The 18,037-nt window shown below is 44.4% G+C and overlaps 1 protein-coding gene across 8 annotated transcripts in view; it reads left to right on the top strand.

The window, feature by feature from the left end:
• Window positions 1–18,037, top strand: part of C2_2H8orf88 (chromosome 2_2 C8orf88 homolog) — a 443,912-nt gene that overhangs the window by 149,280 nt on the left and 276,595 nt on the right. For all 8 annotated transcript variants that reach the window (XM_069218970.1, XM_069218973.1, XM_069218974.1 and 5 more), the window contains one exon: window positions 2,340–2,419. In XM_069218970.1, coding sequence (XP_069075071.1) covers window positions 2,340–2,419 — 80 coding nt within the window. The remainder of the gene's footprint in view (window positions 1–2,339; window positions 2,420–18,037) is intronic.

Below are 18,037 nucleotides of genomic sequence, written 5' to 3'. Positions count from 1 at the left end.
GGCAGTCAGCATACAGTTGTGGTTCCCTGGCTGGAATCTCCCTCTTGACGTGTACTAGAACTAGAAAGTGTTTTTATAACTAACACGCAGATGTTCTAAGAAAATGTCCCTACGTAAGGGTTTGTATTTCCTACGAATGCTGGAGACTAAACTTCTACCACGTTTACTGGCAATGTACCAGACTGTAGCCTTGACTAAAGCACAGGGCAATCAAGAATGCATTATTTGAGAACACAGTGCTGAATTAAGCTAAACAGTGTGATAGAAATTAAAACAATACCATAAAAACTGATTATTGTAAAATAACAGTGTGAAGCTGAATAAAATATATCTAGGGCAAAGTGCACAGTGGCCTAGTATGTTAAACTAACGTGCATGGAGCTATACTTAAAATGGCTACACAGCAGGAGCCATGCTAAGACCTATAGTGGGCAGCATGCTGCTGCCCTGTCTATATGGAACCAATGTTGTTTTCTTTCCCTCTGCGTCAATTCCAAGATAAATATCAAGTGAGCCGTTCAGTAATATGCTAGAAGATTTGGTCATACCAGACCACGTCCCCACCCTTTCCCTAAGGGAGCATGAAGAGCTTGTTCGAGACCCGGGGCTGTTTCCTATTCCACACAAATCTTCAAAGGTTAGATTTTATCTTCTTAATCTCTGTCATGGAGGTAGGTGTGGGGAGAGCCTGGAATAGGTACACTGGTCAGGGTAGAGTATTCATTTTAATATTATTCCTACCCAGCCTTGACAGGATTAGTGGTCTCCATCTTTGGAGATCGTTTACTATTTCTTTGCACCAGGCGCGGCCCAGGTTAGTTAGGACCAGCCCTGTAATCCAGTTGTTCCCAACCTGTGGTCCGGGGCCACCTTGGTGTCTGCAAAGCCTCCTCTGGGGGTCCGTGACTGTTTATAAAATTAATTAATATTAACAGATTCATAAAGTGTATATAAATAAAGTGGCTACATGTACAAACATTTAAAAAAGTACTGTAAATATCATGGAATTTGAAATTGGACAGTATAATTTAAATTAGCATCAAACAAAATATAGTATGGACGATGTGGGGCTTCAATTGAATTTAGAAAAGCACCGACCTTCCTATTGGAACTCAATTTTACTTTTTTAATTTATATTTGTTTGCAAATTAAATCAAATGTGTTATCATTTGTGTATGTGTTTGCTGAATGCTTGTATCTGTATTATTTGTATATTGTTTTGCGTTTCAAATTATCGACAATGTTTAGATGGGGGCCCCCAACATCCAGGTATGTATCAATAGGGGGGTCTTCCGGGATGCCAATAATGTTTCAGTGGGGGGTCCCTGGGTTCCAGTAATGATGGGGTGGAGGTCCAAAGACGTCAAAAGGTTGGGAACCAATGCTCTAAGTGAGTGCCAGTCTGGAGGCCTACTTTGAAATGGTGCCTGTGCCTTTAGATGCAGTGGGTCTTGTGAGTTCACAGTGAGGGTGAGTACTTGTGACTTGTTTTTGTTAATCTTAAAACCGGATACCTTTTCAGAGAGATCAAGGGGCTGCGTCAGGTCAGCAAGGGAGTTCCAAGAGTTAGTAAGTGTAAAAAGTATTTCTTCTGCGAACAGGTTAAGTTTATGCTCTCTGCTTCCAAAAGGGATAGCCACGATATCTTGATTTTATCATATGGACATGGCCAATTGTTCTACCAATAGGGCAAGCAAGAGAGCGGGAATCCCTGTCTTTGTTCTCTGGTGAGTCACAAAGGGGCCATACACTCAAATACTTTTTGCATTGGCTTATAGGACTTGCAAGGGGGCTCCCGTCGGCCTTGTCATTCTTGTGAAGCTATAGACTCATTCAGGTGCCCAAAAACAGGATTCGTAAAATCAACTGAAATCGACAAGCGGTAAGTTGAAAAGCTGAAAACCTATCTTCAACCGTTCCGGCCTCTGTTGCTCCTGTCACGTCACTGCATCTGTGGGCAGGATTGAGTGTGGCCCAGGTGAAGGAGAGAGCAGATAGATTTGCTGTCTGCCTTACCATTTCAAGCAGATTGTCCAACTTTACAAATTATCTGTTTCCCATGCATATATTCAACTCAACTATGTGTATGCTTGCCAGAGTGTATTTGTCTGTAACTGAATTAGGGACTCTGTGTTTTGTCTATGGAAAGTGATGCATGAGTTTTCTGTATCTGCGTGCATATTTATCTGTTGCTCTGTATGCACAGGTATATTCGTTTTAGACTGTGTATACTTGAAGATCTATAGGCTTTTTTGGTCTATCTGCAGGTGTAAGTATATATAATATATTTTGTTTGCATGGGGCATGATAAAGCTAAACACGTATATATTTTTTTCCAGCAACCTCAACATTTACTGTGAATTTTAATGCTGAATTTCCATGCAGCTGTCCACTGAATTTACCCACTGAAGTCAACTGGGTTTGTATTTTGAACTTAACTTATGATTAGATATTTATGCATTTGTTTATGGGACATTTTTAACACAGTGTGAACTGACCCTTTTACAGTTGTTCTTTCTTTTTGTTTGATATCATTTTTAAAGGATGAAGGTTTCATAATTATAGATGCGGCCAAAAGTGGGCTGGAGAGGTGGAGGTGGGTAATATGTTCTTAGGTATGTTAATAACCTTTAAGTATCAGCCTAGATACCTAAGGCCTTTTTAATATTTATGGAGAATTTCCTGTGCACTTTGTCTCTTTTCCCTCAAGTACCCTGTCAGACCCAGTTTGGGGGGCCCCAAGGCACTTGTCCCCGTCTGTGGTGTCTGGGGTCATTTGCCTCCGATATCCTGGGGTTTGTCCTACTTTGGATTTGCTAAACCAAGCCAAGTATAGCTGCTTGAACACTTAACTCTCAATGGTAGCAATGGTGAGCAAAGACATACACAAGGAGGTAGTATGTGTTTGCCCAATCTTACAATTTGACAATCACCCAGCAGTGAAATTATGGATTGTCCAACCCAATGCTTTATTTTGATAAAGAAACATACACAGAAAACTCAATACTTCACAGACCAGGCTACAGGTACAGTTCTCCACTGGCATTGTGGCAGCTGTGCCTGTTTTCTTGGGTCCTCCTCACTTCCCTCCTCCTGGGTATCCCCCCTGCGTAAGTAGTCTGTGTAGGTTTGCCCTATTCTGGGTTTGAGTCCTTTCTGGATAGGTATTAAGGCACAGGTGCAGATTACAATTTTTTGCTAGTTTCTGTGCTCAGTTTACTCAGCAGTCACCAAGTGGTGTTTGTCATGACAGCAGGGTTGCTCAGCCTTTCTTGGGTGGACAGCAAGGATCTAAGTATGTGTTTGGCTTGCTCCCTCTTCTGGCATGTGAATCGCTGACAAGAAATTCGTATAGACTCAAGCCTCAACTGCAGGATGCAGCAATGTTGACCGCTGACCAGAGGGCATGTATACAGGGCTCCTTTGTAGACCCTAGCATCTAGTGTCATGGGTTCCTTTTACCGTCTAGATTGGGCACTTCTATTTTAGCTCTTAGGCCCATAGTCTGTGCCTTTAAGAGGCAAACACATTTTATTCACTTTTGTTACATTTATTACATTTTAGTACAGCTCGCTTTCAACTTGTTGTTTTATATTGTATCAGCTACTTTTCTTTGAAAATATGCTTGTTTGTGTTCCACGTTTATCTGTCGCTTGCACGCATTTCACTCTGTTCCCTGCTTAAGGCTTTCACATGCTGATCCAAGAGTTACGGAGTCAGCCTTCTAACCATAGGCATATGATTACGTCAGGCCTGTTCTTAGAACACAACACGTTTTGTTATATAAATACTACACAGGCCAAAGAAGGGTTGAGGGGACATTCCAGCCAGCCATCTTATGCTGTGTGCCACTTTGTTGATAGCCTCGCTGATCTTGGCCTTGTCTTTCCAGGCAACCGGGAGGGCTGCCAGCAGAACAGGCAGACCCTTGCCTTCTTTTCAGGTATGGGGTCGGGGGCTCCTTCCATAGACTAGTACAGGCAGAAGGGCTATCTAGCACTGCTGTGATCTCATGTTAGATGATCGGGTGTAGGTTTGAATTCTTTGGTTTATTTTTGCCAGGATGTTGGCACTGTTTATATGTTTCACGCTAATGGTCACAATCATCAATGTTTTCATCTTCCTAATAATTGCAGCTCAAGCCTTTTATCATAGAATGAAGTTTCTTCAGTAAATGTATTGTAACTTATCATATACGTCTTTGTCTGCCTTCGCATATATGAGACTTTGTGCGACTGAGAGAAAGGGGAATGATCTAATCCACCACAACTTCCCTGAGGAGTCAGTGTGTCATGTTTTTAGACTACCACAAATCACCTTTACTTTCAAGGTTTGGGTGAGGTGCTGCTAGCTAGCCGACAAGATCAGGCTAACAGTCTTCCGGTTAGTGTGGGACTTACTCAGTCACCCACATGAGGTGGTGCTGCCGTCCTAAACTCAGCAGTCTTACCCCATGGTAAGAGTCCTATGAGATGGTGCCACCAATGTTGGTCAGGCACTAATTTAACGCCTGTCCAGTGTGTCTCTATCTCTCACATGTTAAAGGCACCCTAATTACCCTATAAAGAGACGTCTGTAGTATTAGGGAAATATCCTCCTCAGCCACATAGGTAGTCCCTATCTTAGGCTGAAAGTTGTTTAAGCTTGAACTTTTAAAGGACTCCCCAACTTGGTGTTTTTATGTCCGAACTACTCTCAAATTCTATTCTGAACATATTCTAAAATATGGCGGAGCATCAATGGGTAGCAATTCCAGTAAAAATTAGACAACCCCTCTCACAACATCTATTAGGTCATGGACTCACTGATGAGGTGGGGATGTTACATTTGTGGCAGAGGCAGACGATGTGTACAGAACGGAAATCTTCTATTCCTGGGTCACTTTTCCAGCAGCAGATGGAAACACACTTTTTCCACAATTGCACAATAGCAAACGCACCTGCACAATACAGAGCTTGCACATATGTAGAAATACCTCTCTCTTATCAAGAGCACCAAAATTGGTTTAAAGGTGCCCTACCATACATTATAAAAAATGTTAGACTAGGTCCCCTAAGAAATGAAGGACCTACATGGCTACTATTAGCCACATATACACCACATTCAAATGTAGCAAATATGCCAGTACCGGATATACGCTGTTTATACAATAATTTAGTAGCTATGTGTCGGACCTGGCCCTTTTTGCATGGTTATCCTCAAACCTTTTGCCTTCCTCCTCCTCTTTTTCTGACCCTCTTTTGTTGACTTTAGGACTCTGGGCACTTTGGCCGCTGATCAGTGCAAAAGTTCTTGTGCTTTCTCCTTTAAACTTGCTATGATCTGTCTCTTCCAGTTCTGCGCCTTCCTGACTCCAGTCGGATACCTCTGTCCATACTCTCAGGGCCCACTAAGCTAACCCATGAGGAACCCTTCTCCACATCTGCAGATACCATCTGTGCAGCACCTAACTTTACTTTGCTCACAGATGTATCCCAATGGGCAGATAGTACCACCAGGGCCAACACAGTGGTGTTGTCCACTCCACCCCGGGTGTGACTCTCATTCCCTCCCCCTACCCCCGGGGCAACTCTGTCCACAAGGACAGCAAGCCACAGTGATCCCTGACAACTGTCAGGGATGAGAGCCCGACCTCAGGCCTCTCCAACCACTGTGGAGACTGGGGGGCAGTAGCCCCAGGTGCCTGGCACCCTCTGACCACACTCCCTCCCAGCAGGTCCGGGATGACAACCTGACCCTGGTCCTCCCCTCTAGGGCTCTGTACCCTCCCTCCAGGAGTGGCACCCCAAGTGTCAAAAATTGTCAAAAATTGTCAGGGTGCTTGTAGAAGCAGTCCTGCACAATTCTTCCACCAGTGCAGGGCTGTTAACGCTCAACTGGTCCTCCAACCTGGGGTCTGTACCTTCAGGTCGGACCAGAGCCAGGGGTGAGGCTTCCCTCCACCTGCCCTCCCTTCTGGGGTCCTGCACCCCCCAACTAGGAGTGGCTCCCCCAGAAGACAACATGGTAGAACTGGAACATGCCCCTGCTGTTGTGGGCCTGGGTCCTTGTTCTATCACCCCAGTCAGGGAAGTAAATCAAGGTATTAATTGTTCTCCCTTGGCTTTAGGCTGGTACGGGGTTCTGTTGGACATTTTTGCTAATGCAGGGTCATCCCCAATCGTTTTGCCTCCTGCCTCCTACTTTTTCTGACCTGTTGCTGTTGGTTTTTTAACTCTGAGCACTTTACCACTGCTAACCAGTGCTAAAGTGCATATGCTCTCTGTGTAAATTGTATTGTTGATTGGTTTATCCATGATTGGCAAATTTGATGTACTAGTAAGTCCCTAGTAAAGTGCACTGGAGGTGCCAAGGCCTGTAAATCAAATGCTACTAGTGGGCCTGCAGCACTGGTTGTGCCACCCACATAAGTAGCTCTGTAATCATGTCTCAGACCTGCCACTGCAGTGTCTGTGCAGTTTTAACTGTAAATTCAACTTGGCAAGTGTACCCAAATGCCAGGCCTAAACCTTCCCTTTTCTTACATGTAAGGCACCCCTTAGCTAGCTCCAAGGGCAGGGTGCAGTGTATGGTTAAGGTAGGACATATAGTAATGTGTTTTATATGTCCTGACAGTGAAATATTGCTAAATTCGTTTTTCACTGTTGCAAGGCATGTCCCTCTCATAGGTTAACATGGGGGCTACCTTTAAATCTGATTAAAGTGTAGATTCACTTTGGGAGCGGATGGACATATGGAGTTTGGTGTCTCTGAGCTCACAATTTTAAAATACATATTTTAGTAAAGTTGATTTTAAGATTGTGTGTTTGAAAATGCCACTTTTAGAAAGTGAGCATTTTCTTGCTTATACCATTTCTGTGACTCTGCCTGTTTGTGAATTTCCTGTCTGGGTCAGTTTGACATTCGGGCTGGTTGCACCTCACACTAGACAGTGACAGAAAAGGATCTGGGGTGTAGTCTGCATTTCCTGATGAGCCATCTGTTCTAGGAGGGAGAGGAGGAGTGGTCACTTACACTTGAAAGGGCTGTGCCTGTCCTCAAATAATACAGTCTCCGACCCCCTGGCAGGATTTCACATTCAAAAGAGACTTTACTTTGGTAAATTGGTTAAGAAGGGCACCCAAAACCACAGACTTTAGATCACTTCTGGACATCAAGAGGAACCTCTGCCTGGAGAAGAGCTGAGGAGAAGTGCTGCCCTGCCTGTGACTGTGCTTTGTGGAGCTGTCTTGCAGTTGCTGCTTCTGCCACAGCAAGAGGGAAAATACTGACTTTGTGTGCCTTTCATCTTGTGAAGAAATCTCCAAGGGCTTGATTTAGAGCTTGGCGCCTGTTGTTAGAAGTCTTTGCTGTCCCTGAGACTTCACTCTGCCAGCACCTGGAGTCTCTGGAGAGACTCCTGCTTTGTCAAGTGGTGCCCTATCCAGTCCCTGGGTCCTTGAAAGGAAAGCTGGTGGAAATCCAAGGAAATCGACTTCCGATGACTTCGGACCGTCGCCGCTGCTGAATCCGGTGACGCCGCCTGCAACCGACTCCGTGATCTTCTCTGGAACGTGACGACCTTCGCAGGCCCGACGCCGCTGCAGCCCTACTGAAGTCCGTGACTCCGTGGAAGTTGCCACACCACATCATGCCCGACGCCACTCGCAGTGCGCGGATTCAACATTTCGCTCAGACGCCGCAATCCCCGACTTTGCGCATCGACTTGTTTTCACTCTTCACCAAAGGTACTGTACTTGGGGGTCTACGCGACTCCGTGTCGGGTTGTTGGGAACGACCCCGTAACGACGGCGTGTTAACACCTCATTGAAGCATTTTGTGTTTCTAAGTGCTATTTTTGGGTTTAATCTTTAAAAATTCATAAATGGACTCGTGTATGTCGGATTTCTGTCATTTTGGTCTTGTTTTGTTTAGATAAATATTTCCTAATGCACTAAACTGGTGTTGTCATTTTGTAGTGATTTCATTAAGTTACTGTGTGTGTTGGTACAAATACTTTACACCTAACACTGAAGTTAAGCCTACTGCTCTGCCAAGCTACCAAGAGGGTAAGCAGGGGTTAGCGGAGTGTGATTCTCTTTTACCCTGACTAGAGTGAGGGTCCTTGCTTAAACAGGGGGTAACCTGATTGTCAACCAAAGACCCCATTTCTAACAGAGGGCGTCCTCTGTCCACCCTACATTCTACAGTGTGTCATCACTAGCAGTGATCCGAGAGGCCCTGGAGGGCTCTGGACGTGCTTTCTTGTTTAAGGCAGCTGGCTGAGAGATGGCAGAGGTCGACAGCTGCACCGCGCGGACACAGGTGGCTGCCTCTTGCTATTCTACAGGTGGGGGAGCCAGGTGAGGAGTGTGTGGGACCTCTCCCCTCCTGGTGAGACAAACCTTTGGAGCAGCATGTACGGCTCCATGGGCAGGACTGGAGGGAATCCTTGATGAAGGATCCGTCTTGGCTGAGCCCCTCAGTACCATAGTCAATGTTGCTTTGGCAGATGACCCCATAACCTATATTTTGGGTGAACAGTTCACTGCATGACATATAGTGTATGTGCAGGTGTGCAGTATCTATGTGTTGACCACAGTGGTGGGGTGGTATTGGGTGGTTTCCTTGACTTATGCATTACATGCTGCATTTTGAATTCTGAGAGGGACGTATGTCGTTGTAGGCCATATACTGGTCAGGATAAAGAGTACTACTTCTGGGACTGCAGAGTGGGTGCAGTTTTAATGGTGTTTTTCAGGACGTGCAGTGTGGAAATGTTTGCTGTAGCTGCGCTCATCGTGATGTTTTACAGTGGCCTAACTGGCAAGGTGATAATTGTTTTATTTGTTTGTGGTCTATGACTTATGATTAATATATGCTATATTTTTACATACTGTGTGGAGTCTCTTTTGTGGTGTATTTATTGGGTCACAGGTGTGTGTGTCGTGCAAATGCATTCCACAGTAGCTATGGGATAAGCCTGACTGCTCTGGCCAAGATACCAAAGGGATGAGCAGGGTTTATCTTGGGTGTGTAGCTCCCTTACCCTGACTAGAGTGGTAGTTTCTGCAAGGCTTAGGTGCATACCTTAGCCAACCAGAAACTCAATTTCCAACAATTAATACAAGTCGTAATGCAGACTTTAAACACCTTCCTAGCAAGGGCTGCTTCAGCAGCACTGCACTTGGCGACAACTGGAATAAACCCCATGTCTGTGCATTCAATAATGGGTAAGGTCCCCACAAAACGTGAAGAAATTCCATTTTGGTTAGCACAAAAAAACGCCCTGAAAGCAATGTTTCCTCGTACGAGACTCCAAAACAAATATAGAAATCTCACAATGTGCTTGCCTTTTGGGATGGTTCCCTCAGTAGACAACTGTGCCACTTGGGATGCAGTATTTGCTACAATTTACACAATCATGCACGTTATACGAACACTTGTGAATCTTCCAGAAGTGTTAAAGCTAATTCAAGATGAATATGGGGCATGCTCAGCCCTGGATTTGGGGATGCAGTTAATGGGCAATTTTGCCACAGTGTCCTCAATTATATTAAGTAATCTTAAAGGGGAGGCAGTAGCATTTGCAGTATGCCAGTGGCTCCGGGACGTTACTCAACTTGAACAGGAACATAAGCTGCCTAAAATTATTTCCAAATCTTATGCTAGTATAGGTCGGGAGACCAGATAAGCCACAGTTACAGGGTAAACCCGATAAGGATAATACCAAACAAGCACAAGAGGGTTCTAAAAAACACTGGGATAAACAGAAAAATAATAAAAATAAGCAAAAGCTAAGCTGAGAATCTTTTTGTTTGGCGAAAGAAGCAAAAAGTTATATGTTAGAAATAGACTCCTGACAGATATCAGCATACTATTACTTGCCCGTCTCGTTCCTTTTTGGGACTCACCCAACAAACACAGTAAGAGAGGAGGGTAGTCAGATAACCAAAACGGGAATGGAGTCACAATGCTTATCAGAGATTTCGCTAAAAAGGAAATGGAGTTTCCACAACAAAAAACCCACTTCAAAAAGAAGAAGGTTGTGGTAATTTTGGCTAAACATGCCACACATATTGAGAACATTACTGAAGAAAAGGGAGTGGGCAGTAACTGCTCGACAGCGCAGCGGAGGTCACAATAGTTTGGCAGAATCTTTTAGAACTTCTGGATGTGACACCATTTAATGACTTTCTTAGAAATGACCTTTCTGCATGGTCACTCCCAAACTTCTTGCCTTCCTCCTGCTCTTTTTCTGACCTCATTTTTGTTGGCTTTAGGACTCTGCACACTTTACCACTGCTAATCAGTGCTAAGGTGCATATGCACTCTCCTTAAAACATGGTGACATTGGCTGATTCCCAATTGGCTTATTTAATTTACTTGTAAGTCCCTAGTCAAGTGCACTACATGTGCCCAGGGCCTGTAAATTAAATTCTACTAGTGGGCTGCAGCACTGGTCGTGCCACCCACATAAGTAGCCCTCTAACCATGTTTCAGGCCTGCCATTGCAGGGCCTGTGTGTGCAGTCTTACTGCCACTTCGTCTTGGCATTTAAAAGTAATTGCCAAGCCTTAAACTCCTCTTTTTCTACATATGTCACCCCTAAGGTAGGCCCTAGGTAGCCCATAGGGCAGGGTGCTATGTAGGTAAAAGGCAGGACATGAACTTGTATGTTCTGTGTCCTTGTAGTGTTAAACTCCTAAATTCGTTTTTACACTGCTGTGAGGCCTGTTCCTTTTATAGGATAGCATAAGGGCTACCCTCATATACTGTTTGAGTGGTAGATTCTGATCTGAAAGGAGTATCCAGTTCATATTGAGTATGGCTAGAATGGTAATAGAAAATCCTGCTTATTGATGAAGTTGGATTTAATATTGCTATTCTAGAAATGCCACTTTTAGAAAGTGAGCATTTCTCTACACTCAAATGCTTCTGTGCCTTACAGCTTGTTTCCAATCCACGTCTGGCTGGGTTAGTTGACAGCTCCCTTGTGCATTTCACTCAGACAACCCATACTGAATGGGTTTTCCTGGGCTGGGAGGATAGAGGGCCTGACACTTATTTGTCAAAGGACAGTGGCTTGCCCTCACACAATGGACTGCCAAACCCCCTACTGGAACCCTGGCAGACAGGATGGAACTGAAAGGGGACCTTGCGCACTTCTAAGCCACTCTTTGAAGTCTCCCCCACTTCAAAGGCATATTTGGGTATTTAAACAGGGCCTCTGACCCTAACAACTCCGACACTTCTGCTTGACAAGACACTTCTTGACAAGACACTTCCTGGGAAAGAAACTCTGCAACAGAACCTACAGCCTGCCAAGAGGAACTGCCTGGCTGCCAACAGGACTTGCCTAACTGCTTTTCTGCAAAGGACTGCTGTCTTGCTGTTGCCCTGCTGCCTTGCTGCCCTCTGGCTCTGCTTAGAAGTGCTCACCAAGGGCTTGGATTGAGCTTGCCTCCTGTGCCTTGAAGTCTCAGGGCCAAAAAGACTTCATCTCTGCAAAGAACTCCTTGTGTGGCGAAAAGTGACGCACAGCCTGCATCACGATGAGAAAATCACTGCACACCGAACCGGAACAATGCAGCCCAGCTCCCTGGAACTTCGACACACGGCCCACTGGATTGACGCATTGCCGAGCCGGAACGATGCAGCCCGACTTCCTGCGAGGAAGAATCAACGCAGCGCTCGCCGTGCGGTAGAAATGTCCCCACATTGCCCACCGGATCGACGCAGCTCCTGTGACTTCTTTCCACACACCCTGGAATTTCTCTGCATTGTCCCCGGGGCGTCCAAATACCCCGCAACCCGAAGAGGATTCAAGCCTATGTGCTGTAAAATCAACACAAAGCCCTCGCTACATGGAAAAACATTGACACATCGTCTGTGTGCGCCCAGAGAAACTAATGCACACCTCCCCGTTTTCCACACATCGCCTCCTCTGCGGTCCCTTGCAGATAATTTAGACGCAAACCAGGTACTTTGTGCTTGCAAGAGACCCTTATTGCTTTTTAAGAACTTAAGACTCTATCATTTCCTAAAGTGATATTTCAACGTGTACTTATCAAATCTGGATAGTTTTGACCTGCATTTAATCAGATAAATATTCTATATTTTTCTAAACCTGTGTGATGTTTTTTTGTGGTGTTTATACTGTGTTATTGCATGATTTATTGTACAAATTACTTTACACATTACCTTCTAAGTTAAGCCTGATTGCTCTGTGCCAAGCTACCAGAGGGTGGGCACAGGATAATTTGTATTGTGTGCGACTTTCCCTGACTAGAGAGAGGGTCCTTGCTTGGAAAGGGGCTAACCTGACTGCCAACCAAAGACCCCATGTCTAACAGACCTCCTCGAAACTGCAGACAGGCGCATCTCCCCACCCTATAGGGTTTACAAATTAAGAATTCAAATGTAGGGGGATAGTGAGCACACCACCAAAGTGACGATCTTGGGAAGATTAATACTGAATTACGACATACTGTTGGCAGAAAATGATTTGCCACCTGAATTTGTCCATCCACTTCCACAAGGGCACGATGTCATTTTGCCTTCTTTCTCAGTGCTTGTTCCAGACACAGTAAAAGAAGCTTACGCCGCAGATTGGAGGTTGGGTATTGGCGCAAGCCCCAGCTCTGTACCACAACCATGTGGGGTGGGATAGAGATTCCCCTTATCATGTTTCACCAATAAGGTCCACTCCACCAATACAACCACAGTAACCCCTTGAACATGAGGCTGAAGCACCAGTAAGGGAAATTCTCTCATAACTTGAGTACCAGGGAGTAATTGAATGATGTGTATCTCCCATAAACAACCCTTTGTTTCCCATTGATAAACCGCACCATTCATACAGAATAGTCTTAGATTAGAGACATCTAAACAGTCACACACGCACATTTGCAATACAAAATTTACATAATAAAGCACTTATCAACAACACAGTGCACCAAAAATACAAAACAACCTTGGATATTTCCAATGTTTTTTTCTGCTCCTGAAAGCAGGGACTTTAGCGCCTTCTCAGCACTCGGCTCTGAAAGAAGATTTTGTAGGCTCCATCAAGGGCATAATAACAGTCCTGGATTGTTCTCAGCCCATGTGACATCAATATTGCATGATATTGATTCTGAGGCGTTGTCATGTTGATTACATCTATATGACAGATGACGATCTCACCACACATTTACCAGGGTTGATCACATTGTTTTGGGATTCACTGCACAGGACTATAAATACAATTTCAAGAAAGCAGAAATTGCTTTTCAAAGTGTCCTATTCTTAGGATACGAACTATTGAGTGAGGGGAAAGAGCCTGGCACCACAATTCCTAGAGAAATGTGTGCAATTATAACCTCCAAATACCATCAAGAAAGTACAGTCATTGCTGGGTGTCTTCAATTTTGACAGAATTTGCATTCCAGAATATGCACAACGCTTTAAACCAATTTATGATTTAGGGTATGATTTAGATATTGGTGGGTGGGTTACTCCGTCACAACGGTTACGGATATCCCATCTGCCGAAATCTAAATCTGATAGCAAATAATGGGGTTTTGATTTTGGCAGATAGGATATCCGTCACCGTTGCCACTATTTACATCAGGCTCTTAATTCGTCCAGATTTCTCAAGAAAACATTGGACACCTGAATACACACAAATTCTCAGAGCATTACAGATAGACATGCTTGAATCAAAACACTTGCACACGTGACAATAAATCAAATTTTGGTAATCCGGGTCATTCCTGTTGCCATCGGGTTCACATATGTCACATTCAATGAAGCAGACACTGTATCCATAGCATACTTATCTAATTCGTACTAATACTCTGAACAGCGTTTTGCACCCAGAGTAAAAATACTTACTGCTGTCCAAATGGCTGTCATAGAGACCAGTAGCCCAAGAGAAGAGCATTATTGTTGTTACCCTAATACCAGTCCTTGTGGCTGTCACCAAAGCAAGGGTCCCAAATGCAAAATTATTACCTCCACATTGGAATGAATGGGTTACTTCCCTGACTGTCTCTGATGTTGATTATGTTTTTGATCCAAAACTCCAGACCCAAGAATTTCTTCAGTATGAACTTGAATATCTCATGTCCACCAACATTTTGCCTCTTGAACAATATTGAATCATCATTTACACCGATGATTCAGCTCAACCAGCTGATGGTATCAAACACCAGTATTCCGTGGCTTGCGCAGCTGTTTGCTGGGTAATGGGGGATTGTCAATTCCAGCCTCAACATACCTACATGCAGACCCTAGGGGACTGCACAGCACAGATTGCAGAGAATAGGGCTCTAATTTTGGCACTGGAACACATGGATCCTGAATTTTATACCTTGATTGTGTGTGATTCATACTATTGTGTCCAATCCTTTAATGAATACTTACACTACTGGCACCTAAATGGGTTCAGAGACTCCAAAGGAAACAACATAAAGCACAAATTGTTATGGGGAAGGTGGAAGGCAAGCTGCCATGGGCTCATGAAGTGCATACATTAAGTCACCAGCATGTTGGAATACACTTTGTAGGAAACAGAAACAATTTGGCTCACGAAGCTGCCAAATCTGAAAAAGCAACAGCTTCTGTTGCTGCAATTACTTGTTTCCATACTAGGCTGGATGATGAAACATTGGCTGCCGTAAAAGCTTCAGCTGATGGCAAACCATTACCAAAAGCATATCCGGCAAAATATTCTTACCAGTTAAGTGCCCAAAACATTGCCTTTGAAACAGTACCAGGGCTGGATGATCATGTGATCCCCAACCAAGACCAAAGATTGGCTCTTATCAAAACAGCACATGAAGGGGTTGCTTCTGCCCAAGCTGGTGTGGCTGCTACAAATCCCTATAGCCAAAAACATTATTGGTGGTTGCATCTATACAAGCAGACCAAGCAGTATATCCTTAGGTGTGACATCTGGCAACAAATTAAAGGATTCACCATCAAACGCCCACCACAGACACCCCTCTCGGTTTCCGACAAACCATTACAATGTGTGTACCTGGACCTTTGAGGTGCCTTCCAACCAGATAGTTAAGTTTAAGCCAAATGAATAGCTTACGTGCTTTTGATGCGTACTGTAGATGATGCTGAAGAATTTAAAGAAAAGTAGTCTATGTTGGCAAAATACCCAGAAGCAGTCTATGCATAAACTGGAGGTGGGTTAGGTGAAAGGGAACTGGCAGATGTATCCACTGGTGGTTCATAATAAACAATTCCATCTATTTGTGTTGCATTTGAAGAGTGAGTGCAAATCTAGATTCTAGACATTTCTTGTTGATGAAGTGGAATCAACAAAAGTTAATTCTCCACCCTCCCAAAGTTGGGGGAAATAATTTCAGCAGAGTTTTGTGCTTGAAGAGACAACTCTTGAATGGTAGTGAGAAGGGTACGGGAACTTCCCAGGAGTCCTTGTGGTCTACTGTGGCGGACCGGCCACATGATGCAATCTGACATTGGCAATTGAAACAAAACTGTTTTCTTTAGAACCAGGCAGCGGTGACAGAATGACAGTTCTGGTACCGTGTATTCCTAGGACTGGAACCGGAGCTCTATAGGATAGGCCAAAGTCCTTCTTCACAAATATCTTTTCATAAAGTAGATACTCAACTTTAGGAATCCAGCCTGTGGTGGTTGGTGGCAAATCCCTCTTTACCAAGGAGGCGTCATATGATGATGAATTTTCATCACACAATTGTTGTGTTTCCTGTAAAACAGTGGTACGTTCATTTATGCCAAAAGGTGTTTCTTCCACCACCGTGCCTCAAAATCTGAGACATACATAGGTATCCCAAACAGGATTTCATAGGGGTTACGTCCTCTCAAAGGCCTTCTGGACTCTTTGATTAATGCTCTCTATACAGGTGATGTAGCAAACTCTGACCTGAACCTAATCCTCTAGCTGTTTAGGATTGCTTTAAGTCTCGTTTTTTTTGTTCCACAAACAAATTTCCCTCAGGATAATAAGGAGAGGAGAAAAGCACGTCAGCACCCATCATTGCCATGGTGTTCCTGAATGCCCAGAAGGCGAAAGCAGGGCCCTGGTCTAAATGGAATGCTCCATCTGCATATGTTCCGATGAAGACTTACAAATCTTTAATAACAGAGTGTCAGTCCATCGTTGTAGCCACACCCATAGAAATCTACTATTTGATATCTTCAGCCCCACAGAAATTAATAAAATTCCATATGTTTTTAAAGTATTAATGAATGCTATTAATACACCATGGGTTGATTCTATGCTTTTTGAGCTTGAATGTTATACTGCATTTGAAAGTGAAGATGCTTACATGAAGACTGAAAATCATGGGGAAATGTCCTGTTATCACCATTAGAGACACAATTTTCTGCACCCAGCTTGTACCCCAAGAATAGTGTATAATTATACAAAGTGGGAACTTTGAACAACTCCACCAGTGTGGAGTTCTAAAACATTTGTAGAAAAGTTTTCTCATTTTACTGGGCACTATGTTAAAGATGCTGAGTCATATTTCTTTAAATTACCACCTTCAAAAGCAAGGAACATTTTACTAACTAATATCAAATTGATTTATTAAGATTTCTTTGTTTCCCAGTTGGCTGTAGAAGGCTATGAGTATTGGATGAAGCTGATTGACTTAAAGACTGTGTGGGGAACAAAAGATTGGCAAATACAGGGTAGGGAGGCTTTATCTAGAGTATGCCTTAGTCCGTTATAAATTAGATTTCTCAGTGACATCATACAGCAAACAACTTGTGTAGGATTGGCGAAAATAAAAACAAATGTGTGCCAGATGTTGAAGCACGAGGAGCCTCCAGAATCGCAAAGGGTTGTTACAGAAAGCATCCCGCAACAACTGCAGTCTCAATGGACAGTTCCGGCAATGAGCCTTCGTCTGGAACATTTTAAGATGTACGTCCAAAGAAGGTACATGTTGAAGGGCAAGACACACTTCCAGTGTGTGTTTAAAAGGACACCACAAGCAACGGAAGATGGGCTGCAAACTATGACAGTGATTAATTCTTGTCAAGTTTTCTCACCAGTTATGCTTCGAAATACAGCATCATGAGTTCATAACACATTTGGGCTGCTGGAAGCTACATCACCACTCGTAGTTGAGAAGAGGCAGCCATTGTGAATCAAAATATCAATAGGATACTGCAAAATAATGCCAGTGTGATCTGAAATCCTCCAAAAACTCTTGAAAAGAGTGGTTGGATTGCTGAAGGTATAACTCCAAACATGGTCTGAAAAAAGTTGACAAAACTATAACACCAGTCTTAGAAAGTGTTCAATCCCAGCGGTGCTAGATGCATTAAAGATGCAACATTAACTCACAGAAATGTTTTGGAAAGATGGTACTAGTAAGGGACTGTAGGGTGTGTGGCCAAGATGGCCGACCGGTGAGACTCGTTTTCCCGGTTGCTCCGTCCCTGCCATTCCATGGCTTTGGATAGCACCCTCCCCGCTTAATGAAGCACCCCTGACAGAGGAGGGGAAGCTTCGAGGGACCACCCTGCACCTGGTGGAGCCATCCAGGACCCGGCATGCGGTTCTGTATCGCTGTGTACGGGGCCCGACTCGCAGCACTCTATCCTAACATTAACATGGCAGTGGGCGCTCTCTAGATCACAGGAGCACCCCATTGCCTCAAATTGGAGGCGTCTTCGCCTCCCACCTCTACATGGCCTTTGGGGCTCCAGAGGACTGCCAGACACAGCAACACATCTCCGACCCTGGCGGGGGTCATCGGTGAGTCTCCGTCCGAGACCTCTCTCCTCACGGCCTGCTGGAGTGGCGGTGTGCCCGACCCGGATCCTATAGGCCTGTTGCACGGTGTTCTGGTCCGGTGAAGGAAGCCTGACTGTGCCTGCGTACATTTAAAGGGTGGAATGCACCAATACAATAGGAAGGCTAGAGGGCAGCATCCCAGGCTTGCACAACCCATGCTGGTTCTTGCGTGCACAGCTCAAACTTCTACTCATACGCCCAGGCCGCCCTCAGGCCTATCGAAGTATCCATGGCGCCCTCCTGGTCAGCTTCATCTTGGATTGC

This window comes from Pleurodeles waltl, chromosome 2_2 (genome assembly GCF_031143425.1).
Source record: "Pleurodeles waltl isolate 20211129_DDA chromosome 2_2, aPleWal1.hap1.20221129, whole genome shotgun sequence".
Lineage (NCBI taxonomy): Eukaryota > Metazoa > Chordata > Amphibia > Caudata > Salamandridae > Pleurodeles > Pleurodeles waltl.
This window is presented reverse-complemented; position numbering and strand designations above follow the sequence as displayed.